We start from the raw sequence: 27,766 nt of genomic DNA on the forward strand, positions 1-27,766 counted from the left end.
GGATATGAACACCACAATCTCACCATGGTGGTTCTGTGCACCCTGCAACCAAACTCACTAAACCCTGCAGAGACCCGATCTGGCTGATGCTGTTTTCAGTGTCTCAGTCTGGTTTAAACGGGATCTAAACATCATTTATACAAGAGAAATAAATATTTGTGTTAGTGTTTTTCAAGCTTTTCCAGGATTGAGTCCCAGGAGGTCGTTTGACTGCATCCAGTGGCTAAACACTGGTGAAATGGTGCCTTGGTTCTCTAAACATGAGAGTGTGACCTTGTACCAGCAGCTACGTGACTGGCAAATAGAAACATGCAGATACACAATAACATAAAATGTAATAACATTATCTGTGATAACGCTCCATGGTGCACCTAGGATGCAGCAGTGTGTCAATGAAGGAGCTCTCCAGGTCTGCAACAGCTTCATACATGGGGTGGGAGACATTTTCCAACAGTGATGCTATTTTTGTCTCCCACCACCTGCTCTGGGTTCAGGGGGCGTCCTGGACAGAGCTGGCCTCCCTGAGGAGCTTATCTAACCGCCCCCTCTCAGCTGTAGATAAGCTGCAGCTCCAACTCTTGTGAATCTTCACATCTTGAAGGGTCTTTGTTCCATCTTTCACCTCTGTGGCGTTACCCTGACACGCATGTTTTTAAAATGGAGAAGCAGAAAGCTGAAGGGTTTGCAGCAACCTGCTGTAGAAATACTGCAACGTGTTGCTAAACCCGAGCGGTGCAAACCGTCTCTTCCTTCTGTATGAAATCAGTTTCTGTGGTAACCTTATCTCTGCTGTAGAGTGATGTGCCTGGTAAATGACGCTGCTTTTTCTCTTTGCAGAAAATGCAGAGCTGGTATAATGTGAGTACTTATTAACACCTCACCTGAACTTTGGCTCCAGTAAACTGAAGGTTCTGTCACTGAAGCCATCTCTGTGTTCCTCGCTCAGGTTCTCAGTCCAACGTACAAACAGCGAAACGAAGATTTCCGTAAAATCTTCAAGAAACTCCCCGACACAGAGCGACTCATAGTGGGTGAGTTTAAAAGACATTTACTGTTTCGTTCTGTGATCAAAGGCAAAAACAGAGCAAGGCCTGGATGGGTGGCTTGAAAAACACAACTAAAATGAGGAAGAGGAGTTTGGGTGATCTTTTAAAAACATCTTAAAAGAGAAGTGATGCTAAATTAATCACTGCTGTTCATAAAAATGCTGGATTTCAGGATCCAACATGAGGATTTACAGTGAAGCTTCATGTTTCCCTGCAGCCTGACGTCTAACAGCCACAGTTCTATAGCACTCTGTAGAAATATGATCATAGAGTAGTCCTCCTCCCTGACCTTACAAACCATGCTGCCCTCTTTCTGTCACACACACACACACACACACACACATGGTCATGACTGTGATGGCAGACGTTTTACGGTCTAAATAAAGCAACCCTTGTAAGTTTACGGCTTTAACCTCCAAGTTAGATTATCTGCAGTAAACTGACAGGAGAGCCACTCAGCCTGATGAAGTTTCTGTGCTGATGCTTCACAACAGTTTCACCCCAACAGACCACAGAGGAGATGCCACACCATCACACGTTCATCAGACACGGAGCAAAGCAGAACTGCTCAAAACTGGACCACACAATACCAGCAGAAATCTACGTTTTAAGAGCCACACGTTCACTCTGCTGGCTAATACATTTGAGTTTCACTGCAGCTGATGGAGGTCTGGTCAGAGCTGATAATTGCTGTGGCTTGATTTCCTGATAACATACGGCCAGAGATAGAAGGTAGAAGTTGTAGAATCAGAATAAATTACAACCTCAGAGACAAAGGTTCAACTTTGAAGCAGAATCTGACCTGAACTTGATCTAAAGTTTGGTTTAAAGGCGACATATCGTGCAAATCCAGTGTTTTAGCCTTTAAATCCATGTTGTTGTGTACCTGGAGTCTGTAGAAGGGTAGAAAAGTTGAATTTAGTCTCTCCAGGTGCTGCATAGATATCTTTATATTCTTTTTGGGTCATATATTTCAGTCCATTCAGTTTTCTCGATCATCTGTTAGGTTTTATGAACTGTTACATCACAGCATTTCCTGCTGAACAACTAAATAAGGTCATGGACTTGTGGCTGATCAATGTTGCGTATCCTCCATGTTAGTTCTAGCTGTGATTTTGTAGTCCAAGCTCAAGTATGTTTACCCTGAAAGAGGATGAGTTCAGTTCGGTTGTTGGGTGTTTTAACCCACGCAATTCACTACACCGACCCCCAGAACCAGAACCTCTTCAAAGTTCCTGCTTAAATTTAATTTTTCATGGAAATGTTCCCACATCAGTGGAGAAATTCCTCTTGGTCTGCATGAAGCTCTTCAAGGAGGAGTTCTTCCTCAACCTCCTCTAGTATCAAGAAGGATTTGCTGAAAGACTTCATCTGATGAAGAGATCAGTTTGTTCTGTCCATGGAAACGACGGACGCTGCAAAGCTGCAAACACGCTAAAATGACAACAAACTTTGTTTTAGACGTGAGTTTTATTGTGTGGATGTGACGTCCTGGACGTGGTTCTGATAGCAGTAGCATCGGGTCTTCTGCTGATGTCGGTGCTGCTTTTAGCTCCTGGAGGACAGAACCAGACTGCAGATTTTAATATTATTGTTACATTAACAGGTTTCATTGTTTTTCTGCGTAGCTAGATAATTATCAAACTACAACAATGGCTGAACAGGTTAAAGTGCAGCGCTCTTTGACCTGGAGGTGGGCGGGGTGTGAAGGGCCTCAGCAGCATTTAAAGAGACGGCACCAAAACAAGTTGCTCTCAGATGCTCCTCAGAACAGGTAGAAGAGGAGCCTGAGGAGCTACAAGAACAAGGAGTTCAGACCAAAGCGTTGAGGTTCCACTTTATATAGACCACAGCTGGAGGGTTCAAGGTGAAATGAAGGATTTAAAAGCATCAGATGTCCCCTTTTAAAGGTCAAAGCATTCACACAGCTAGACTAAACTCTGCCTGGAGACCAAACACTGGACTGTTTGATTGGGTGATCCATAGATGACAACATGTCCAAGTTCATCAGTTGGAGAGAAAACACTAAAACAACATTTTACCCAGTTATACTATAAACACTCATTCTTCTGATTATTTTAGTGTCAGATATAATATTTCTACTTCTGCATTCGTATTTCTGGATCCACCCTGAATACCCTAAAGGCTCTGATGATTCATAACTGGTTTGTCTAATTCTTTTTACTGTAATGATCTGATGTAAGGAGAGAAAAAAGACTGCCTACTCCCTGAGGTCTGCATGGGTGGTGAGGCTAAAATAATATAACACATTGATTCTGGAAATTAAACCTATAAAAAACATAAAATGTTCCCTCACAACATCTCGCACAGAACACCAGGAGCTGAACAATGGATTCTTTAATACTGGAGTCATGCATCATCTGCAGCTGTTGGTTTACAGAGAAAAATCTGGGCTTTGCTTAGTGAATGTCTCCAGCATAGAAACAAGGTGCTTGTTGACATCAGATCTTCATAACTGAAGACCTTCACCCTCAGGAGGCCAGGCTGAGGGGGAGTAGAGATGTAGGTGCATTCCCTCTGGTATTAACAGTTTAATTGTCTCTTTCTCTCCCTTTAAACACAGCTCTGGAGTGGAAATGATTGCTGCAGGTGTTTGTGTGTCAGCTGAGCTGCTCTCTGATCTGTTTGTTTTTAACAGACTACTCCTGCGCGCTGCAGAAGGACATCCTGCTGCAGGGACGTCTGTATCTGTCGGAGAACTGGCTCTGCTTCTACAGCAACATCTTCCGCTGGGAAACCACTGTAGGTCACTGTGGATGTCTGCTTAACCTCTCTGCAGCAAGCACTCCAGCACAATGTTGTAGACACTTGTTCCTGGTCGGTATCAATAAACTCAGATGTTTATAGGTTAAATAAGTTCTGGCTCATTTCAGTTCACCATGAATAACTTTAGTCTTTATTTACACCAACGTTTATTCTCAGAAGTTTCACTTCAGTCTGTTTGACCTCAGGAGGGTTTAAGTTTGAGGAAACGTCTCTACTTGGTTTTTAATGCAGTGTTAGTCCTGGATGTAAGCGTGCATCTACACGCATGCAAACTGATTTCTGTGCTTCAACAAAGCTGCCAGCATCCGGCTTTCACATAAAACCGTACAAATGGCTGTAGTTACAATAAACTATGCAGATACGTCTGTTCCTCAGTGGTTTTTCTGAACCAGTAGAACCGGTTTCCTGACGTCTGTTATTGATCCGCCGTCCCAGTTTAGTCTGGGAGCTACATGTTAAAAATATTAGCCCTCCCGAAGGATTTCTATCCAATCATTTCCTGTCTGTCCCTTTTTGTTTCTGAAACATTGCACTAATTTAAGTAAGTTCATATTTATTAACATATTACATTTTCACAGATAGATGTCACAAAGCGCTTTACAAAAGGGGAACCCAACAAAACACAGCAGTGTACAACACAGAAAAGTCGATTCAGTTTGGGAGCAACTGCCTAGAAAGATCGCTCTCCTCAAGTTCTGAAGTGGGTGTAGGAGCCCACTAAAAGGTTCTGATCCAATTACCTCAGGCTGCGGGAAGAGGAATATATTTGAACCAAATCTGCAGATATAGAAAAGAAAACCTTTAAGGTTATTAACAGAAATGTTCAAATGAAACCCAGGTCTGGTTGGCCGCTACTTTAAAACGTGGGTTATGAGTTCCTCTGTTAAAGCGGGTCGGAAGTCCTGCAGCAGAGTTTTAGACAACCCGAAGACGAGCATTACGGTGGTCCAGTTGTGTAGAGATAAAAGCAAGAATTATTACGTCGAGTTCATTTGTTGACGCCATCGATCTAAGGTGTGAGAAAAGCAGTTTCTTACTCTGTTTTAGTGACGCTCCAGAGAAAAAAGTCACCTAGATTTCTGAGGCTACGCTTTTGCCAGAGACCCAAATAAACCAGTAGCTGTTTAATGGCAGACATGGTGCTGTCTGGCGCAATGAACAAAGGTTCAGGTGTGTCTGGGTTCAGCTGTAAGTAGTCGTTCAACCATCGCTTAAAGTTTGTCAAGCACTTCATCAAAGAGGAGAGTTTGTGACAGCTGAATATCATCTGCAAAAAGGCCATCATTAAACTGCTGAATTATTCTGCCTAACGTATGCATCAGTAATGTATGATAAAAACAGGTTCCAGCACTGAGCCCTGAGGAACTCCACATAGCAGCTCTGGACCTTCAGACACACTAAATAATGAATATTCTTGAGGATTTAATGCTTTTTCCATAAAAGGGATTTTATTTAACTCTCCAGTCTTCAGATGTTCATCCTACAGTTTTTTCTTGCAGAGCTGATAATTCAGGAAACTAAAGGGACATTAAGCTTTAATGAGCCGTTTATCAACCAGGACTGAACCAGCTTCAAGTTTTCTCTGAGGCTTGAGTTGCTGATAGTGATCTCATACAAACTCATCAGAGGAAACTTTGTTTTAACCATAAAACAGGTTCCTCCACAGAGGTAGAACCTATAAAGATCATCTCCACTGAAGCATCTGTCTCTGACCTGTATCTGATTTTACTGAACTCAGAGCAAACCAGAGGCTCTGTTTTTTCATGTATTTAAAGACTCTTTACAGACTTTTTGATGCATTTAAACAACAGGGGAAAAAACCTTTTATCAAGAGAAAATCGGCCAGTTATGATCATAAATGGGTCTCTCCCTGCTTTTAATCAGCTTCTTCCACACTTGCCTGAAAATGGATCCTGTTTAAATCGACATTGCTTTAATAGGTTAATAAAATGTGCATTTAATCATCTCTTTTGTGTGTGTGTGTGTGTGTGTTCTGTATTTCTTGTACCATGAATGTTGCTAAACCTTTGTCTCTGCTCAGATCACCATCCAGCTGAAAGACGTGACGTCTATGACCAAGGAAAAGACGGCCAAGCTCATCCCGAACGCCATCCAGATCAGCACTGAGAATGATAAGGTATGCCAGCAGTCAGCTGAAGGCTGCGGGTTCTGCCTGACGTTCCTGCTGTAAAAGCATGAAGAGCGTTTCTGCTGCTGAGGCAGGACCGAACCCGCTGACTCAACCGGATCTCCAGACTGACGAAGCAAAGGCATCACTTTGTTCTCACATCTTTCTTCTCTTGTCTTGTTTCCTTCGCTCCAGCATTTCTTCACATCGTTCGGAGCGAGGGAACGCAGCTTCATGATGATCTTCCGCCTGTGGCAGAACGCACTGTTGGACAAGGTACGGCCTCCTCACCCCCTCTCCGGACGGTTGGCGCTGCAGCTGCTAGTGAACGTTTCAGAATAGATCGGTCAGGAAGGAGTGATGAAAACAGAACCACGGGCCTGAGAACTGATAAAATGAATGTTATCTGCTCAGTGAGCAAGCTGTGGTCGGGGCTCAGAATTACAACATATAGCCATCATACACCTCAGTGTGAACCAGGTGCTGGTTCTGATCCAGGTTCAGAAGTGGTTCTGGTATATTACATTAGTGTTTCCATCTGTTCCAGCACTGATTGAGATTTAAGATGGATTTGTGTTGCTCAAATTGCTGGTAAATATGCTCATGACGTATGGAGTTAAATTTGTCTTAATATTATTCAATCAAACAAAAAACTAATATCAATCAAAAAATATTAAGTTGTGATCAAAACTTTCAGAGTTGTAACGATTTTTTTTTTTTTTTAAACGGAATATTTTATTTTGGGGAGAAAAAAATTGTTTGATAAAACTTTTTTTGATTAAAATGACTCATTTTTTCTCACAAAGAGAAAAAAGTTATTTGCAAAACATAAACTTTTATTTTCATTTTATGTCAAAAATCTCGCTTTTTTGGTTTTGACGCTCTCTGTTTTTGGTTGAACTCAACGAATTTTGAGTTCTGGAAACATGAACATCCTGGGCGGGACCTAAAGATATTTCTCCAAAACTGTACAGTAAAATATAAAATAATTATTCTTTTACATAAAACATGAATGTGAAAGTTGTAAAAATGTAATTAATATAAATGTTCTGTAGGTTACTTTTCTGTTTTCCTCTTATTTTCTCAACCGTTGCCAGGATTGGATCCTTTCTGCTCCATTAATGCACCTTGTATGAAGCTAATCTTTAAGAGAGAGCTGGTGTCGGCTGACGTCACCACGTATTTCTGACTGTCGGCTCAGTTTTCTTCTGTACAGTTGATGTCTCCTCACTGAAGCGACGCTGCAAGCCCTGCAGTTGGAGCAGAAGTTCAGAGGTGCGGGGGATCAGAGTCTGTGGCTTTAGTCAGCGCTAACCAATAGGGAAACGTCTTACAGCGTTCGTCTTTAGGCCCCGCCCAGGATGTTCATGTTTCCAGAACTCAAAATTCGTTGAGTTCAACCAAAAACAGAGAGCGTCAAAACCAAAAAAGCGAGATTTTTGACATAAAATGAAAATAAAAGTTTATGTTTTGCAAATAACTTTTTTCTCTTTGTGAGAAAAAATGAGTCATTTTAATCAAAAAAGTTTTTTCAAACTATTTTTTTCTCCCCAAAATAAAATATTCCATTTAAAAATAAACAAAAATCGTTACAACTCTGAAAGTTTTGATCACAACTTAATATTTTTTGATTGAGATTAGTTTTTTGTTTGATTGAATAATATTGAGACAAATTTAACTCCATAATGAAGCATTAAATCAGTTGTGAAAAACTATCATTAGATTTTAAGTTTTAATTTATTTTTATATGTAGTTCAGTAAATGTCTGAATGTGTTTCAGTCACACAAGTAAGTTGTTCAGGTCCTTGATCTAGATCTCATCGGATCCATCCAGAGTTTCATTTCTCTGTTTGTTTCCAGTCTTTGTCCCCCAAAGAGCTGTGGCACATCGTGCACCAGTGTTACGGTACCGAGCTGGGCCTGACGAGCGAAGATGACGACTACGTCTCTCCCACCAGCGAACACATGAACGGGCTGCTGTGAGTGTTTCTGACACGTCTGTGGAGAGAGAAATGAGCCAGAAGTTTCCTCATAGTGAGCCTCTGTGGCATGTTCCAAAGCTGTGGTGATCGGGTCCAGAAAGTGTCAGCAGTGACAGAACTGCCTTCCTTAGCTCAGGCAGATATCACCCACCACACATGGACTTTATGAAAGAAACGTTCCTCTTTGCCAGCAGCTGTTCCTCAAAAACTCAAATACTTCCCTTGGGGCTTTAGTTTGCATGTGGTAACTCATTTTTCTATTGTCAGGCTGCTTTACATTAAACGTCAGCGTTTCTCTTCCTGTCACTGGCTTCCTAAGGTCGGGAGAGGAGTCGGTATCGGTCACAGATCTGTTGGACCTGAGCATGGTGTCGGCCCCATCCACCGGCAGCTCCCCGCCTCCCGCCTCGGTTCACTGCAGTCTAACCAGTCCTGCGTCGGCCCCCATCCTCAGCGCGACCTTTCTGCCATCCTCCGCCTCCTGTCAGCCCATAGAGGTGCCTTCCTCTTCAGGTAGCATACTTGGATCAGAACCTATGGAGCCCAGCCCACCCAGCTCCCACAGCTCGCTGCCGACCATCACTCCCACCATAAGTGCTCCAGTTTCTGCAGCTGCATCATTCGTAAGTGTTCTCAGCATCCATAGTACAAATGTTGCATTTGAAAGTTTGATAATTTTTGTTTGGTTCTCTGAAAATACCGTTCGAGCTGCATCAGGAGTTTTCGTCTCCAGGTTCTGAAGCCTTTCTGCCCGTTTTCTTCCAAAACAAAGACTTTCTATCCTCACTGTATCTGCTGTTGCTTCCGATCAAATAAGATTGTTGCACCTTTCCGGCTTTCCCGTGTGACCACCCAGCTCATCTGCTGGAGATGGTTTTAGACCTAAAACTGCAAAATATGATGTAGTATGTCAAGTTGTTAATTAATGGCTCTTTGTTGGTAAATGTAACTAAACTGAACTAAGATAATGAGAAATAAACTATGTTTAAATAAGACCTGCTAAATTATGACACAATGTAAAATAGGCTGAAACAAGCCAAGAAAATGAAAAATAATCAAATAACCCAATTTTTTAGATCAGTTAAAATGATATAAACACACTGCTAGGCTAACATGATGTAACATCAGCTAATGTAGCATAAAATAAGATCAGATAGGCTTAGCTGATCTAATAATGGAAGTTTAGCTAAAATGAGATAAATTATGCTTCCAGGTTTTAACGTTTTGTTGCTGCTTCTTGTTTTTGCCTCAGACATAATAGTGTTCATTTAATCATATGCTGTCTCACCAGCTGGTTGGGAATCACCCAGTTTTTAGTCAAACATGTCATCTTTGGGATTTTCCGTAGTTTAAACAATTAAAAATCCAAGGTCCAGAAACCTTTGAAGATCTGTTTTACACTAGCAGTCAAAGGTTTGGACACACCTTCCCATCCAGTTTAATGAGAAAGAGTGGCCAAATTCTGACTGGTAGTGCATATGTATGTACTTACTTACCTAGCTCAGTCTTGTTTTCTGTAGTTGGATGCAGAGAAGGAGAGTTGTGGCTGCTACCTTCAGGAGAGTGAGAACTGCTGTCCTCACAGCTCTGGTGGCGCAGATATTTCAGCTTGTTTTGCCGGTGGTTAGGAAATCTTTACCGGCGCCGTCTGTGTCTACAAGCGGGAGTGTGTGTTCAGCTGTGCGCACACACACGGTGTGTGTCTGTGTGTCGGGTGGACCTCCACCGTGGGTGACATAGAGAGCAGAACATTGTAGAGGCAGTTTGTTTCATAAAAGGACAACGCATAGGCCCGTTTTATACAGGAAGGGTAACTTTAAATAACGTCCGTTGTGATCCACATTATTTAGAAAATAAATGTTATTTAATTATTAAATGGACCGTCTGGGGCTGTAATTCTGTTAGAACATCTGAGTGAAAATGCTTCCTGTGTTGTTCCCTGATTGGTTTCTGTCTATCTGAGCCGGACGTGTAAGAATAGTTAGTGTTTTTCTCATGATGAGGGGGAAATGCACCTCCTTCAGGTCCAGTTATCAAGCCTTGTGGACCGTCTGAGCTTTAACTCTGAGCTGTTGGGACTGTGCTGCTCTCGGCATTGGGCCCGCTCAGGTCGGCCCAGCTGCGGCCCCTTTCAGACGAGTCATATGACAATGGGCTGATATCCTCACTGAAGTGTCCCTCCTCTGTGCTCCTTCTGCCCCTCTCTATCAGACTCTAGAGGAAGGAGGGGACAGTCAGTATGAGTTGGCCAATCACATGCCACCAGCAACCAGCCTGGGAAACCTCTCCTCATTGGACATCACCAACGATGAAGAGCTTCCCACTGATCCCAGCAACTCGTCTGACACACAGGAGGAGAGTAAGTATCTGTGTGAGGAAGCAGCTTATTTCCATCTTTACTCACATAAACCGTTTGAATGTGGCTGAACTCTCTAAAAACCTGCTTTCATTCCCATATTTTTATGTTTTAGTTGTCAGGAAGCAAAACCAGTGGGGAATTTGTGTTCCCCTTTAATAATAATCCTGATTCTGTCAGCTGACAAAGTCTTTATAATTATTGTTATTTAGTCCAAAGCTTCCCTGCGACGGTCAGAGAGCAAAGGCAGGTTTATTTCTACAGGACTATTTATACACAAGGCTTTCCAAAGAGCCTAACAGAACATTAAAGGACAGATGGAAAGAAAATAACAAATCATAAAATCATTACATAAAAGAAAAGATGTTCCTTCATCAGATCTGACTGAATGCATTAAGCTGCAGACCCGAAGGTGCCACTCAGACTGCAGCAGGCCCATTTTCATTCATATAAACTGATTCTCACTCCCTAACCCTCTAAACTCTGCTCCTAAGGTCAGGTGACAGGTCAGCATATTCAGTCCCTACAGAGCCAGGTGTGTGTGTGTGTGTGTGTGTGTGTGCAGTAGCCAAGACCACACACACAGATGATACACAGCGGTCTCCAAACTGTTTTCTGCATAAAGAAGCTAAAGTTTCCCCCAAAGGTTTACATATTTTTATCACTGATGACTGGAGCGCTGTTAAAGGTCCTAGGAAGAGCTGCTCTCTGTTCAAGGTCATCCTTAGGAACAAAGTTTGTGCACAACACAACTCTGAGAGTTGATGAGTCTACAGTAACATGTGAATGAAGTAGAACCCGTTCCTTTAAACATACAGACTCTTAGATTCAGTTTCAAACATTCATCTCTGTGAACTCATTCTTTTCCTGTTTAAACTCTAAACCGTTTCTTTCTGGATCGTTGCTTTTTTTCTCTCTAATGTTTTAAATCCAGCAGTTCCTGCAGAAACAGTTTGATTCTGTTCTGTTCTGGTTCTGTTTGTGAATCCAGCCTAAAGGACAATCCAAGCATTCCTCTGAACTGGTGATTAGCTTCCAGCTCACATTTATTGGAACCAAGGTTTAATATTGGTGGAAATTAGAGATCGCTGATTGGACCAAAGTCTGACATGAGTAAAGTTTTATAGCAGCTTTTCCACACTGACCGCTGAGACTGCCTGAAGAACCAGCGTAGAACTGGATCGGGTCTTTTCTCTCTCCTTGGATCAGAACATCCTGCCCCCTCTCACTGCAGTAGAAACGCAGGAAACTCGAAGCAGCTTTGGTAACTTGATCTTTTTAAACGGTTCTGCTTTAGAACCTTCTGTGGACCGGATGTTTTTCTAGGACTCCAGGGAGCGACCACAGAGCCGCATATTAACGTCACTAGAAATCTGTGTTCCCACAGAGGTTACATGAGCTTTGACCTTTAAGGTCAGAGGAGTTTGTTTTAACACACTTTGTACCAAACATGATTTATTCACAACTGCAAAACATCTGTAAAAAGATTTTCTATAAACCATAGTTTATATAACAAAAGTTATCTCCAACATTCAGAATAGTTTTAGGTCTTTCTGAAAAAATAGAAAGCTTAACTAGATTCACTGTATTTGGAAAGTGTGTGTAGCTTCTTATATTAGGACAGTTATTAGTAACCACCAGCGCCTGTGTGTATTCCCAGGACAGTTAGTAAGCCCTGACCTCTACATGGATCCTGACCCACAGAACAGGACTTCTTTATGGAGTAAACCAGAGAAACGTTGCTGTAAAATGTTCAGCTTCCTGTTAGCTGCTGACATTAATCTCTCAGCTGTTGCAGCTGGAGCTGCTGTCAGCTCCCAGTCAGTGCCTAGTTATGGCTCATATAAAAGGTAGAATCAGCTGATCACCAATCAGGTCCGTCGAGCTGAAAATCTCTTGGTTTTCTGTGTGATCTCTACATAAAAGCTAAGAAGCCTTTATGATGTAAAGATGTAAACAGTCTCTTTCAGCGCATGAAAACAAAAGCTGGAGGACCTGATAACGTCTCCCCATCATGCCTGAAATCAACTCGCTCCGATCTTCACAAGGATCTTCAACAAGTCACTGGAGAAATATGAGGTCCCCTCCTGCCTCAAACGATCCACCATCATCCCAGTTCCCAAGAAACCCACCATCCTAGGATTAAATGACTACAGGCCTGTAGTCCTGACGTCTGTGGTCATGAAATCCTTTGAGCGGCTGGTGTTGAAGCACCTGAAAGACATCACAGGTCCCCTGCTGGACCTCCTGCAGTTTGCTTACCGAGAAAACAGGTCAGCAGATGATGCTGTTAACTTAGGTCTACACTTCATCCTGCAACACCTCGACCACCCAGGGACGTACGCCAGGATCCTGTTTGTAGACTTCAGCTCGGCCTTCAACTCCATCATACCAGACATCCTCCACCAGAAGCTCATCCAGCTCAACGTCCCGGCCTCCACCTGTCAGTGGATCACCAGCTTCCTGACGGACCGACAGCAGCAGGTGAGACTGGGGAGCATCTTCTCCCAATCCAGATCAATAAGTACTGGTGCCCCCCAGGGGTGTGTTCTATCCCCACTCCTCTTCTCCCTGTATACAAATGACTGCACCTCATCGGACTCGTCCATGAAACTCCTGAAGGTTGCAGACGACACCACTGTCATTGGACTGATCCAGGAAGGTGATGAGTCTGCATACAGACAGCAGGTGGATCGGCTGGTGTTGTCAGAACTACTTTGAACTCAACCCACTCAAGACTGTGGAAATGGTGGTGGACTTACGGAGAACACCACCCCCATACACCCCCCTCACCATCCTCAACAACACTGCATCAGCCGTGGACCACTTCAGGTTCTTAGGAACCACCATCTCTGAGGACCTGAGATGGTCTTCACACATAGACACTGTTTGGAAGAAGGTCCAGCAGAGACTGTACTTCCTGAGGCAACTCAAGAAGTTCAACCTTCCACAGGAGCTGCTGGTCATCTTCTACACTGCCATCATTCAGTCTGTCTTGTCTTCATCCATCTCAGTGTGGTTTGGATCATCCACAAAACAGGACAGGTCCAGACTGCAACGAATAATCAGGACTGCAGAGAGAATAATCAGAGCTGACCTTCCCTCCATCCAGGACTTATACAGGTCAAGGGTCAGGAAAAGAGCTGCTAAAATCTCTGCAGACCCCACACACCCTGCATATAAACTGTTCAGAGTTTTACCTTCAGGTGGCGCTACAGAGCACTGTTTACTAAAACCAGCCGCCACAGAGACAGTTTCTTCCTCCAGGCTGTTTCTCTGTTGAACATTTAATAGAGAACAAAACAACAGCATACAGATGTTTTAAATGCACCTTTTTATTATATATGTGTAAATTGTAAATATGTATATTCTGTAATGCAAAAACAAAACAAAAGAGCAAAGTGGACCGGAGTCAAATTCCTTGTTTGTTTGTAAGAACTTGGCAATAAAGCTGATTCTGATTCTGATTCTGATAAAGCTGATTCTGATTCTGATTCTGATTCTGATTTGTGCTATTTTGGGTGAAAATACAGAAATGCGAGAGCATTCAATTCCTTCTCAGATTTGGTTGAAAATAAGACAATGCTGCTTAGGAAAGATTTTAACTTTAGTCTCATTTTATTTTCCCTGTAATAAACATTAAGGCTTCAGCTGCTGATGAGACCAGAGTTTTATTAGAGAAAGTTTTTATTTCCCGGTGAAGAAGACTCTTTGTTTCCACAGCAAACCTTCAGGTTGATTATCCGCCATTTTCATTCAGGGCATCATTTTCTAAGCAGACTGTCTCTGTTTTGTGTTGAAGCTTCAGGTGAGGTGGAGGCCTTCTGTGCAGACCTCAGCGGGCGCCTCAACATCAACACGGTTGTCAGAATGAGCGTGGACAAGCTGCACGACCTGCTGTTCTCTGCAGACACTCACTTCATCCAGCACCTGTTCTCGCAGAGACACTTCACCGGTACGTGAGGTTCTCCAAGCTTCCACTGCACAGATATTAAGAGATTCGAGTCAGCAACCTCTGCAGAACATGTAGAAACGTGTTGCTTTGGAATAGGAATGCCAGTTCTTCCTGTTGAGGCAGTGACCGTTGGAGCTTTTTGTTTGTGTTCTGCTGCTGACACGCCTCTAAATGTGGTCATGCGTTTCAGCTCTGATCTGCTGTGTGGATGGGCTCCTTCTAGCGTTCCAGCACAGTTAGATGTTTGATGTTACCTGCCCTTTTTCACTGGTCCTTCTGGTGTTTGGTTCAACACACAGTCATGGGGAAAAATAAACCTTCCAGGACTGTCAGAACACGCAGTTTAGTCAGGTTTCTGCTCTGAAGCCTGCAGGTGTGTGTTAACACAATGCCAGGGTGGAAAGACACCAGCAATGACCTGCAGTTGTTTGCAGCCACATGACCTGAGCACCTGCAGTCATTTATCTGTCTTGACACCTGAAGCTTAGTCCAAACTGGGTCATCAATAGAACAATTATCTCAAACACAGCAGCAGAATGGCTGAGTGACACAATGGCCTAGCCAAAGTCCAGACCTCTACCTGATTGAATCTGATTCTACTAGGATCCTTAGTTCTTCCCATGACTGTGACTCCTGAAGAGGATGTGTTTTCTGTTAGGAACCGCTGGTGTCCCGGTTCTTACTGTGATCTAGGAGGAAGCAGAATTTTTATCTCTGTAACTTCTCAGATATAATTCACGCTTTTTAAAGTATTTTCCCAGATTTTTACAAATAACTGATTATGCAGTCATTGGTAGATGTAATTAATGACATGTTTCCTAGTGGCATGTGGCCACGCACAGTAAAACATGTTTGCAGTGAACACTAAATGGATCCCAAGTGTTTGAGATGTTCTGGTTGTCCTTTAGATCTTCCAGTCCTTGCAGGAACTCAGTTCAAGCTGAGGGACGTGGAGTCAGATACTCATTCTGTTTTAGCTTATTTTTAACCCAGTGTCCTTGGTTACTGGTGTCTTTTCCTGACGTGTAATGGTCCTCTGCTCTCCTTTAGACCTGTCGGTGGGTGAATGGCAGCAGGACGGCAGCAGTGGGACCACCAGCCGAGTTCTGAGTTACACCATCGCCCTCAACAACCCCCTGGGCCCTAAAACGGCCCCTGTGGTTGAGACGCAGGTTCTGATTCCTCTCACCATTTTCTCTGGCAGAGCAGTTTCATTGTAACTTGATCTTTCGTGCTGCAGCTATACATAGTTGCTGTGACAGGAAGTCTACATGCAGAAATAAATACGAAAGGAAATGATGCGTTAGAAAGGTTGTAACCTGCAGATAGGTCAGTGGTCCTCATGTGTCTTCCTCCTTCCAGACACTACATAAAAGCTGCTCCCGCGGCGAGTGCTACGTGGTGGACTCGGAGGTCATCACCTCGGGGATCCCGTACCAGGACTACTTCTACACTGTCCACAGATACTGTCTGACCTCCATCAGCAAACACAAGAGCCGCCTCAGGTGGGGTTCTGGACCGTTTAACACAGTATGTGTGCAAAGATCCATTACTATCCATCCATCCGTCCGTCCATTCATTCATTCATCCATCCATCCATTCATCCATCCATTCATCCATCCGTCCATTTGTGCATCCATCTGTCCATCCATTCATTCATCCGTTCATGCATCCATCTGTCCATCCATCCATTCATTCATCCATCCGTCCTTCCATCCATCCATTCATTCATCCATCCGTCCATCCATCCATTCATTCATTCATCCATTCATTCATTCATCCATCCGTCCATTCATCCATCCATTCATTCATCCATCCATTCATCCATCTGTCCATCCATCCATTCGTCCATCCATTCATTCATTCATTCATCCATCCATTCATCCATCCATTCATCCATTCATCCATCCGTCTGTCCGTCCGTCCGTCCATCCATTCATTCATCCATCCATTCATTCATCCATCCATTCATTCATCCATCTGCGTGGTCCAGTCAGTGCAGCAGCTTATTTGTTGCGCTCCAATTAATGTGGTCCTTGGCATGAGGGTAAGGTGGCCAGTTTTACTGTGAATCTTCCATGACTGAGCCAGAAAGGCACATATGGGCCCCTTCATTGTGAATGTGCTACTGGCCCAATAAAAACCACGACCACATCAACACACAAGTGCCGGGAAGACTCCATGATGCTGATCAGGAACCCAGTTTGATCCTAAAACACCACAGAAGACCTCACCAAGATCCTGCAGACACCATCCACATCCTGCTAGTTTTTTTATTTCCCCTTTACCTCCTAGTAGACTCCATCTGAGGTATCAGGCTGCATTCAGACAACCTTTCATCAAACCTTACCAGATAGGTTCCTTTAAGGCCCAGTAGCACCTTCTCAGAACAGTCTCCATCAGAACTTGTGTGGTCTGGATCCCCCTACATGAAAACTTCACCTTTCATGATTTATTTGGTGTCATTTTCCAACATCATGTGTGAAAACATCAGGAACTATTTTCTTCCATTTATAAAAGCTTGAGATCAGCTGCACATTTAGTTTGTGTTCAGTTTTGTTCCATTAAGATGTTTTTATCTCATTAAAAACCAAAACATCTTTAGGATTAATGAGACAAAAAGGATTTTCCTTCACCTGCTGCAGTTATTTAGTTGGATCTGATGTTGCTCTGAGTGGATTTAAATATAAATATCCTTAATCATAAATTTGACACCTTTACTCACTTTGTCTTGTGCTTAAAAAAGGTGGATATTGTTTCCGTTGAGACGCGCTCTGAACGCTGTTCACCTGACTGACCGGGTCGAGCAGGTTTCTTCACTCAATCATTGTTTGCTTCTGTGATAACGGCTCAATCCATGATTAGATAAGGGAGGAGGAAGAGGGCCTGTGAATGATTGTGTTAGTGGGCACAGAGAGGCTGGAACGTCTGTGTTCAAACTGAAGCTACAACCTTCAGATTCCTGCTTCCCATCATCAGAGTAAATGATGCCGACTGGTTGAAGTGGACATGACAGCCTTAACGTCCCAGCAGAACACTGGTTAGAGTCCGTTTACTTCCAGCCGCTGCCCTCAAAACATGTTGGCATTGCCAACAGCAGGTCTTAATGTCGACATGTCTGCCTGAAGATGGGCTGCAGTCACAGAATAAAAGAAAAGGGCTGAGAGCTTCTCTTGTAGATGTTTTATATGAAGATGTCATGTAACTGATGAAGTTTTAAAGCTTACATCTCCTGATGATGCTGCATGCTGCAGATGTTCATCTTTCATGGGCAAGCTGCTTCTACCAGGTGTTTCTCTGCAGGTATGAGCAGATAAATCAGTAAATGTTGAAAGGCTGCACTGACTGCAGACAATGATCATAAAATGTTGAAACACATCAGGTTAACTTGTGGGCTGTTTTTCTTGTGAAATGCTCCAGGTTGTGCATGCATGTTTCAGACTGCTTTCCTTTGGTTCCCCTTCATGCAGAGTCTCCTCAGACATCTGCTACAGGAAGCAGCCGTGGAGTCTGGTCAAAGCGCTGATTGAAAAGAACACATGGAGCGGCGTTGAGGAGTACTACAGAAACATGGGTGAGACTGAGCTCAGCTGGTCAGCCTGGTTGGCTTTCACACAGATGCTTGATGAAATATCCATAATTAATGCATTTCTCATTCACTTCATTTAATCTGGATTTTATGTCATAGACCAAAACAAAGTAGTGAATGATTGAAGTGAAAATGTTAGTGAGCATTTATACGTTGCCTCCTTTACCTCAATACCTCAGGGCAGCTTCAGTGTCTTCAGAAGCCACCTAATTAGAGTCCATCTGTGTGATTTAATCAGAGTCTAACGACAGATGTTCTGTTTCTGGCCTCAGAGGTTCTTTAGAGAACATTAGAGAACAACCAGCATCAAGAAGACCAAGGACCCCAGCAGACAGGTCAGGGAGGAAGTTTTAGAGAAGATTAAAGCAGGGTTAGATTCTACAACCTCCCAAGCTTTGAACATCTCACAGAGCTCTGTTCAGTCCATCATGTGGAAGAGGTTGCTCTAGTCACATGAGACCAAAATGTTATTTTGATGGAAAACTAACACTGCACATCACCCCAAACACACTATCCCCACCATGCTTTCCTTCAGCAGGGACAGGGAAGCTGGTCAGGGTTGATGGGATGATGAATGGAGCTAAATCCAAAACAGTCCTGGAAGAAAACACGTTAGAAGCTGCAGAAAACCTGAGGCTGGGGTGGAGGTTCACCTTCCAGCAAGACAACCACCCTGAACGTACAGCCAGAGATACAATGGGTGGTTTAGATCAAAGCAGATTTACATGCTAGATTGGCCTAGTCAAAGTCCAGTCCTGAATCCAACTGAGAATCATTGGCAAGACTTAAAAACAGATGTTCTCCATCCAACCTGACCGAAATTGAGCTGTTCAACAAGGAAAACTGAGTAAAACTTTCAGTGTGTCATGAAGCTGGAAGAGACGGACCTTCCTCTTAGTCAGCTCTGTTTCCTTCCTCTCCTGCCTCAGGTGTTTGATGTGTTATTACTCTTTCCTCCTCAACTTCCTACATGCAGAGAATGAGGTGTGCAAGCTGGAGACCCTGCTGCAGACTGAGGTCTCCGTGGTTACGACAGGCGAAGCCGTGGGTGCAGACGCCGCCAAGACCCCGCCTTCCCTGCGACGCAGAAAGCGAACCTGCTCCTGGAGGCAGAGCGACAGGGAGGGAGGCGGCGTGAAGGCCAGGGAGCGAGGGGACCGAGGAGTCGGAGAGGAACGGAACAGGAGGGAGGCTGGTAAGGCCTTACTCTGACCACTGCTGCCCTCTAGTGGCTGGACTTAAAAACATCAAATGCATTTTTATTCTATGTAGATTACTGAAAGCAAAATATTTAAATAGGAGGGTATGAACATGTCTTTTTTTTTTATATAGTACTGCTTCCCTGACCTAAAAAGTTTTTCTTTTTTATCATTTACCTCCGAGCAGTTTTTGATGTTTTTAAAATGTTTTTCTTTGGGAAGCTTGTGAGGCAAAAACTAGATTTTTGTACCTTTTTTTAAGCTACAAAAATCATCACCCCCTAAAAAATTGAATCCATAAAAAATGTAAGGATTTCCTGGGACGGGGCGACGTGAAGCCGTGGACAGGTGGGCCCCTTATGCAGAGGCTAGGAGTCCCAGACGCAGCCGTCCGGGATCTGACTGATCTAAGGATCTTTGCTAAATATTTCCTGCCTTCGCAGTCTGAACGCTGCAGATAAAAGCCACCTCTGCTATAAAATCTCATCGAAATAAGAAGTAAAGAAAGTTTGGCTGCAACGTGTCCAGAGGAGAGGGATGGACCAGGAGGCACACCTCTGCTGAAGACGGTTTGGAGAAAAACTTGAGGCTTTATGAGGGTTTGTTGAGCGCCTGCTAATCTCACTTTGTGTTTGCAGTGAAATCTTTTTTTGACTTGTTTTCAGGCGCTCAGTTCATGAAGCTGGGGGAACGTGCCGGTGGTGGAGGACACAACAGCTTCTCCACGGTTCTCCTCATCGTCAGCTTCATGTAAGCTCAGGTTTTTCTTTGTTTCCCTGTGTGGAGCGCCCCCTCTGGTTGCTTCTGCTGCATGTTTTAAGCTTCGTTCCTCAGCTCAGATTCTCACTCTGATGTTCAGGTGCGCCTCCATATGTTAGAATGTTTTAGTAAGTTAATTGATTTCAGTAATTAAGTTCAGTGAGTAGAACCTGGGGAATATATGCAGATTCGTTCCTCACAGAGTGATCAGAGTAATAATTCTGGCTTCCAGTTGATAAAAACCCAAGAATTAGTTTCTCAGACATGTTTTATTTTACTTCAGACCAATAAGAAGGATTTAAATCTAGAAATGTGGTCCAACTGAACAGAATATCCATGTTCTGAAGTACCTGCACTCAGTACGGGCCCTGGGCTGAGTTGCTGCATCAGTGCAGTGTGGCATGGAGGAGATCAGCCTGTGGTTCAGCTCTTTCAACAGTGTGGGCCGGTACCAAGTCCTGCTGGAAAATGAAACCAGCATCTCCAGAAAGCTTGTCAGCAGAAGGAAGCATGAAGTGCTCTAAAATGTTCTGGTGGCTGCACTGACTGTGGACTTTAGAAAACCCAGCGGACCAGAACCAGCAGGCCACATGGTGCCCCAAACCATCCCTGACTGTGGAAACTTCACACTGGACTTGAAGCATCATGGATTCTCTCCACTCTTCCTCCAGACTCTGGAACCTTGATTTCCAAATGAAATGTAAACTTCACTTTTGTCTGAAAAGTAGACTTTGGATCGCCGAGCAACGGTCCGGTTCTGATTCTCCTCAGCCCAGGTAGGGCGGTTCTGATGTTGTCTCTGGTTCAGGAGTTCGTGTTAAATGGTGAACTTACGTAGCATGTTTCCAGTCATACCACCGCCCAGAGCACTTTACTTTAGAGCCACGTTCACCCAGTCGCACAAACGCTCACGCATTCATACACCGATACGCAGATCAGTAAGCAACCTGAGGCTGAATGCCTTGCCCAGGGGCACATCAACATGCAGCAGGAAGAAGCTGGAATCGAACCCATGATGTTCAGATTGCAAGACGACTGCTCTTCCTACTGACCCACAGTCACCTCAGTGGTGGTTTAACCCGAGGACCGGGACAGCTGAAGTCCATGTTCTGGATACATCTGGATGTGGTGGATCTTCAAGCTTCGACTTAAGCGTCACTGTCCTGTCAATGTTCCAGTTAACCCTGCTACCTTTACATCTTTTTCTACTACATGTTTTCCTTCCACTCAACTTTCCCCTTATGAATCCAGCTCTCTGAGAAGAGTCTGCTTATTAAACAGTCACCTTTTGTGGCCTATCTCCATGTGGAGGGTGTCCGTGTCGTCTGGACATCTGTCAGATCAACAGTCCTCCCCATGATGCTCATAACAGAAGATCTTGTGTTTTATTGGTCTGATGTAATCTTTTGGCTTCCCGTTGGCTGTAAACATGATAATCAACAGAAATAAACACCTGAAACATGTCACTCTATAAAATATCAGTTTCATTTTTTGAGCTCAATTACTGAATAAATTAACTTTCATTGATTTGTCAGTTTACTCAGATCATCTGTCGGTTCAAAGGAACCTAGTTAATCTCCACATCAGAGCATGTTTGTGTCCCACTGAGCCCTGCTGTTCTGGTGCTGTTCTGAACAGATGAGCTCTGTGCTGTCTCTGGTTTTGGTGCCATTCACACTCTGGGTCGGACTAACAGCCTTTACGATGCGTCTTTTCCCATTTCTCTTTTCGCCCTCCATCTCTGCGTCTCGCCTTGTGCGTAGGATCTGTATCAGGTTCGTATCAGAGGCTTTGGTTTTCCACCACTGCTGCATTAATGTAACGGATATGAATGACAAATGTTTCAAAATGGGGAAAAATCCACCATTTAAATCAGTTTAACCCTTAGATCAGACATGGCTGCCTCTGCAGAGTTTAAATGTTCACACATCAGCTCTGAATTTATCTGTGATGCTCAGTCTGCTCTTATCAATCATCAGAACCATGGTTTCCAGGCCCTGAACTGGTCCAGGTTCTGTTTGTTTTCCAGTGGAGGAGAAGCTCAGGGGAAACTGTTTCAATCATGAGAAAAAAGAGACCTTAATGCACTGAAGTTTGAGAAAAGGCAGCAAACAGCAGCGCTGCAGAAACACTTTGCAGAAAGTGGTTTAACAAGCAGAACCGGCAGCTGTTCCGCACCAACCTGTAGCTGCAAATGTCTCTTTACACAACACCACTGAAAGCAGACGAATGATCTGAATCTGCTGGCGGACAAACACAGAATCCTAACCCTCCTACTGTCGCTTTAATAAAATGTGGCAGTGCAGGCGAGTTAAAGGAAGCAATTAATAAAACGATCAAATCTAAAACCTCAGGTGAAAGCAATTAAACACTAAGTATAAAACCAGTGAATGAGGGAAGAATGGAGCGGGAGATCGACAGACGGATCGGTGCGGCTGCTGCAGTAATGGGGGCGCTGTTCCGGTCCGTTGTGGTGAAGAGAGAGCTGAGCCGAAAAGCAAAGCTCTCGATTTACCGGTCGGTCTACGTTCCTACCCTCACCTCTGGCCATGAACTTTGGGTTATTTGATCCCAGACACAAGCGGCTGAAATGAGCTTCCTCCCTTAGAGATAGGGTGAGGAGCTCGGAGTAGAGCCGCTGCTCCTCCACATCGAGAGGAGCCAGTTGAGGTGGCTCGGGCATCTATACCGGATGCCTCCTGGACGCCTTCCTGGGGAGGTGATCCAGGCACGTCCCACTGGAAGGAGGCCCAGGACACGCCGGAGGGACTATGTCTCTCGGTTGGCCTGGGAACACCTTGGGCTCCCCCCGGAGGAGGTGTCTGGGGAGAGGGACGTCTGGGTGTCTCTGCTGAGTCTGCGGCCGCCACGACCCGGTTCCGGATAAAGCGGAAGATGACGAGTTTAAAACCATCAGACTGGTGCGTTTATATAGTCACTGTACAGCCCACAGGTTCAGTGTTGAAGCTTCTTGCAAATATATCGGAGGTTTTTATTTGCTGCTTCTTACCTGCAGAGATAAAAATATGAGTAAACATGTAGATATATGAAGATTTACCAGTTTTTGTTTCAGTTTAGTTAGGGTTCAGTTCAGAGGGGCAGCGAGTCTCAAGGGTCTCGAAATCTGGGACCTACATGTTGTTTGGCATGTAGGTCCCAGATTACATCAACAGGGGGCAGAGTTGCAGCATTTCACATTTAAATAGGAGACATAATTATTATAGTAAAATAAAATGTCTAGATGTTTATCTGAAATATTTTCACACAGATATTTACTTAAACTAATGTCTCAGTATTTTACTTGATTTTTATTCAGCTTTATATATTTTTAAGCACCCATTCACAGCAAAATGAGCCCGGCGCCCTTCACCAGACCAACAGGTCCAATTCATTTCCAGTTATATAGAGTCCAAATTCAGTCTATTGCAGTACTTTGGTAATATCTCCATATTCAGATCCAGATACATAGTTATTATACAGTACATTCATCCTCAGGTAAACATATAATGCAAACGAATAAAAAGTAATCTAAGGCATCCTAGCTGTTTGCATCTGGTCATTGTTTACCCTCCTGAGGAAGTGTGGGGCGAACATCATTTCTAAGCTTTTAGTTATTATGAAGCATGTCTGTCGTGTTTATAAGATGTTCACGTGGTTAAACCTCAGAAACGGATTGACAGATAAACGCTGCGGTTTCAGTACATGATCATTTATTAGCGTTTAGTTTCAAAACTCCTTTTAAGGCTCAGAAGTGGAAATAAATTTAAACCACCAGCTTGTGTTGTTTCAAGGATGTTTGCATGTTATTTCACAGCTGCAGTCCACTGAGCCGTCTCCAGGCTAGAAGCCTGGATCTCTGCTGTCTTCTGATTTTACTAAAGACACAAACCCTCCATGTGAGGAAAAAGCTTTCACATCCAAATCATGTTAGAAGTTTTAATAATGATGTTATTGGTGGATTGTTCCCATAACTTCATCACAGTGTGGTATGATTTCTAGATGAGTTGTGAGTCTCTTCACCATCAACCGACCCTGAAATGTTTGTTTCTTCTCCATCCTGTTTGCTTGTCTGCTGTTATTTCTTTAACTCCTCATGATTGTCTGAATAATCTGTTGTCAGGAAGCTTCACGGCTCTCTCTCTCTTTCTCTCTGAACTCCTCAGTCTGGTGGTGCTGGTGGCTCTCAACATGCTGCTGTTCTACAAGCTGTACGCTCTGGAAAGAGCAGCTCACACACTGGAGAGATGGCACTCCTACTCTGTCACCGACAGGTAAACACACCGTAGGTGTTTGACTAGAATACCAGAGGGATGGGGTGTTAAACCTGTGGGATCTGAGACATCCCTGTAGGTTTACCGTCACTATCCAGTTCTTATTTCTTCCCATTTTCCTTCCAATAAATTATTTTATAATATTCTGATGTGATCTTGATCACTTGGCTAACTTAAGATCTTTTGCAGATGTAATTAGCAGTTTGGCAGCTTCTTTACTCAGTCCTTGGCTGACCGTTTTCTGTGAAATGTTCTTAAAAAGTCTCATAACGTTTGTTCCCATTTGTTAAGTTGAACCCTGGAAAATCCCAAAGATAATAAATTAACTAAATGATTTTAGCTTTGCTGCTTACAGTAGATGATTGGCTAAAGGATAATACATATTTCATTTTAACAGCACAGAAAAGCAATAATTTCAGTTATATTTGTGATTTACCGGTTTTAACAAAAATGTTTTCATAACTTATTAGACTTTGTTTCACGTTAAGTAAGCCAGTTTATTTCACTCTGATGTAACAAATATTAATTTTTCTAATTTTATGTATTCATCCATCTGCTTTTAGATAAAATCAGCATAATGATCTTTGCTTATCTAGTTGTAGCCTAATTATGTTAGCCTATTTTACATTACCTTAGCTGGCTTAGCATCAGTTAGCTTAGCTGGCTTAGCATCAGTTAGCTTAGCTGGCTTAGCATCAGTTAGCTTAGCTGGCTTAGCATCAGTTAGATTAGCTGGCTTAGCATCAGTTAGCTTAGCTGGCTTAGCATCAGTTAGCTTAGCTGGCTTAGCATCAGTTAGCTTAGGTGGCTAAGCATCAGTTAGCTTAGCTTAGCTGGCTAAGCATCAGTTAGCTTAGCTTAGCTGGCTAAGCATCAGTTAGTTTACCTGGCTAAGCATCAGTTAGCTTAGCTGGCTAAGCATCAGTTAGCTTAGCTTAGCTGGCTAAGCATCAGTTAGCTTAGCTGGCTAAGCATCAGTTAGCTTAGCTTAGCTGGCTTAGCATCAGTTAGCTTAGCTTAGCTGGCTAAGCATCAGTTAGCTTAGCTGGCTTAGCATCAGTTAGCTTAGCTGGCTAAGCATCAGTTAGCTTAGCTTAGCTGGCTAAGCATCAGTTAGCTTAGCTTAGCTGGCTAAGCATAAGTTAGCTTAGCTTAGCTGGCTAAGCATCAGTTAGTTTACCTGGCTAAGCATCAGTTAGCTTAGCTGGCTAAGCATCAGTTAGCTTAGCTTAGCTGGCTAAGCATCAGTTAGCTTAGCTGGCTAAGCATCAGTTAGCTTAGCTTAGCTGGCTTAGCATCAGTTAGCTTAGCTTGGCTGGCTAAGCATCAGTTAGCTTAGCTGGCTTAGCATCAGTTAGCTTAGCTTAGCTGGCTAAGCATCAGTTAGCTTAGCTTAGCTGGCTAAGCATCAGTTAGCTTAGCTTAGCTGGCTAAGCATCAGTTAGTTTACCTGGCTAAGCATCAGTTAGTTTACCTGGCTTAGCATCAGTTAGCTTAGCTTAGCTGGCTAAGCATCGGTTAGCTTAGCTGGCTAAGCATCAGTTAGCTTAGCTTAGCTGGCTAAGCATCAGTTAGTTTACCTGGCTTAGCATCAGTTAGCTTAGCTTAGCTGGCTAAGCATCAGTTAGCTTACCTGGCTTAGCATCAGTTAGCTTAGCTTAGCTGGCTAAGCATCAGTTAGCTTAGCTGGCTAAGCATCAGTTAGCTTAGCTGGCTTTAATGGTGTTAGCTCAGGGTATTTTATATTAACTTAGCTAAGCTTATTTTGGTCATCTTAGTGTAGCCTGGCTAACATCGGTTTGTTTTCGTTGCTTACCCATGCTTAGTTACCCTAGCTTAGTTTAGCGTAACTTATTTTACGTTAGCTTAGTTACTTCAGAACCTCTTTCAGAACCTCTTGGTTAGTTTAGTTTTGACAGTAACTTTAAAAGGTTTGGGGAAGATCTGGCTCCTTGGAAGGAAAATATGTGGACTGTAACTGAACCACTGAACAGTTCTAAGTAGCTCATGTTCTGTCTTCAGTCCTCTGCCCCAGACAGCAGGGGAGTGGGCTCGGGTTCTGCACCTGCAGCGGCAGTTCCACCAGGCGCAGCTCAGCAAGTGGCAGCAGATCCTGCAGTCCTCAGTCTCGCTCCTGGACCAGGTCAGTCTCCACCCTGCTCCACACACAGAGGAAAAACGACCCTCTTTCAGCAGACAACCGCTGATTGGTTCTATGTTTGTCCTCAGATGAAGCATTCGTTGGAAAAACTCCACAGGAACATCGTGGTACCGGAGGGGGAGCAGGATCCCCCCGCTGACACCCTCACATAGTCCCTGTCTGAGACCTGATTCCTCACCCGGGTCGCCTCAGGACTCTTGTCTGCTGTCTCCAACATTTCCAATCAGAACCCAATCCTGGGTGGGACAAACAGATGAACTACACTACCCACAACTCTCCTCTCCTGATGGACTTGAAGTCGCATCAGACGCCTTTAGCTTCAACCTATGAGAGGCTTCCAGAACCACAGCAATAATCCCCCTCCTATAGCTGAGTCTCTTCTGTATATAATGCACGGAAACAGGCCACTGGTGGGCCCTCCATTTCCCAGACTCCGCTTCCTTTCTTGCTACGTTTCACGCAGAACGGATCAGTTCCGGCACTCCGACATGAGGCGGACCATCTCAGTATTTATTATTACCTCCGAAGTCTCGTCCTGCTTTGAACAAGTCATGTGATGGCTGTTCTGCGCTCTGATTTGCTGTTGTTTTGGACCAATAGAAGCTTTGTGAGAACGAGGTGCAGCAATAATGAAAATCTTTGCTCTTTACGAATGTTTCACTGAAAGTAGTTTAATATTATAATAGTTCTGATAATAATTAGCGATGATGATGAGACTGTATGCGTTGCCACTGTTACGTTATCAAGTCAGTTTTTCACATCAGTGTTCTGTTGGTTTTTTACAAATTTTTCTTCACATTTGTGTCCAAATCTTCATGTTTCAGCCGAGTCAGAACCAAAAGGACCAAGCAGAACTTTCCAGGCCTGGAAGAACAAAAAGGGAAACAGTATTTTTTGTGTGTGTGTGAAATTAATGAGAATTTGCTCATCATCATTTTTTATTGCTTTTCCACCTCCTGTTATAATTGTTTCTGTCGACTTAGAACCGGTTTATCATCTCATCTTCTGCTCTGAGCTGCAGTTTCTGCCTGTTTTTGGGTTTTTCACCTGAGTTCAGCGGCTGCAGAAACTCATTGGCCCTGCTGTGCACGGTCGTCATGGAAACGATAGGCTGATGTATTTATTATTAAAGGATGAGGAGAGAATGTACTGTAAAATTGTGATTGTACAAACAACAAGATGGAGAGAAAAGAAAATCCTGAAACATGCAACAAGTCGCTCTTCTTTGAGTCTGGTGGATTTCTGTCTTGGTGTACAAATACTGGAAAAATAGCAGATTGTTTAAATATTCTAAATAAAATTTTAAATTGTGATCTCTGAGGTGTTGGATCTCATGATCTTTTAGATGTTCTTTAGTTTTTATCATTTAGAACCTGACAAACTGACTCGGTTCCACAGATGGTTTGTTTTGCTTCTGGTCTCTTTACGATCCTTCAGCTCGGTTTCAGATGGTTCTGTACTCAGATGAAACCATCAGGGCCCGTATTCCCAAACAATCCCGAGACTAAAAGTAGCTCCCAGTGACGTCATTCT

At 43.5% G+C, this 27,766-nt stretch overlaps 1 protein-coding gene across 7 annotated transcripts in view; it reads left to right on the forward strand.

Moving 5' to 3' along the window:
* gramd1a (GRAM domain containing 1A) overlaps nt 1-27,546 on the forward strand; it is a 41,267-nt gene extending 13,721 nt beyond the window's left edge. For 6 of the 7 annotated variants that reach the window (XM_047360466.1, XM_047360467.1, XM_047360468.1 and 3 more), the window contains 18 exons: nt 838-858; nt 947-1,031; nt 3,706-3,809; nt 5,875-5,970; nt 6,157-6,237; nt 7,822-7,940; nt 8,263-8,566; nt 10,155-10,302; nt 14,102-14,254; nt 15,305-15,426; nt 15,617-15,759; nt 17,725-17,828; nt 18,820-19,038; nt 19,708-19,792; nt 21,565-21,576; nt 23,965-24,072; nt 26,095-26,215; nt 26,302-27,546. In XM_047360466.1, coding sequence (XP_047216422.1) covers nt 841-858; nt 947-1,031; nt 3,706-3,809; nt 5,875-5,970; nt 6,157-6,237; nt 7,822-7,940; nt 8,263-8,566; nt 10,155-10,302; nt 14,102-14,254; nt 15,305-15,426; nt 15,617-15,759; nt 17,725-17,828; nt 18,820-19,038; nt 19,708-19,792; nt 21,565-21,576; nt 23,965-24,072; nt 26,095-26,215; nt 26,302-26,385 — 2,106 coding nt within the window. In that variant the 5' untranslated portion in view covers nt 838-840 and the 3' untranslated portion in view covers nt 26,386-27,546. The remainder of the gene's footprint in view (nt 1-837; nt 859-946; nt 1,032-3,705; nt 3,810-5,874; nt 5,971-6,156; nt 6,238-7,821; nt 7,941-8,262; nt 8,567-10,154; nt 10,303-14,101; nt 14,255-15,304; nt 15,427-15,616; nt 15,760-17,724; nt 17,829-18,819; nt 19,039-19,707; nt 19,793-21,564; nt 21,577-23,964; nt 24,073-26,094; nt 26,216-26,301) is intronic. The other variant, XM_047360463.1, reaches the window with a different exon arrangement.
* Nucleotides 27,547-27,766: the final 220 nt, after the last annotated feature.

Source organism: Girardinichthys multiradiatus, chromosome 3 (genome assembly GCF_021462225.1).
Source record: "Girardinichthys multiradiatus isolate DD_20200921_A chromosome 3, DD_fGirMul_XY1, whole genome shotgun sequence".
In the NCBI taxonomy this organism is placed as follows: Eukaryota; Metazoa; Chordata; class Actinopteri; order Cyprinodontiformes; family Goodeidae; genus Girardinichthys; species Girardinichthys multiradiatus.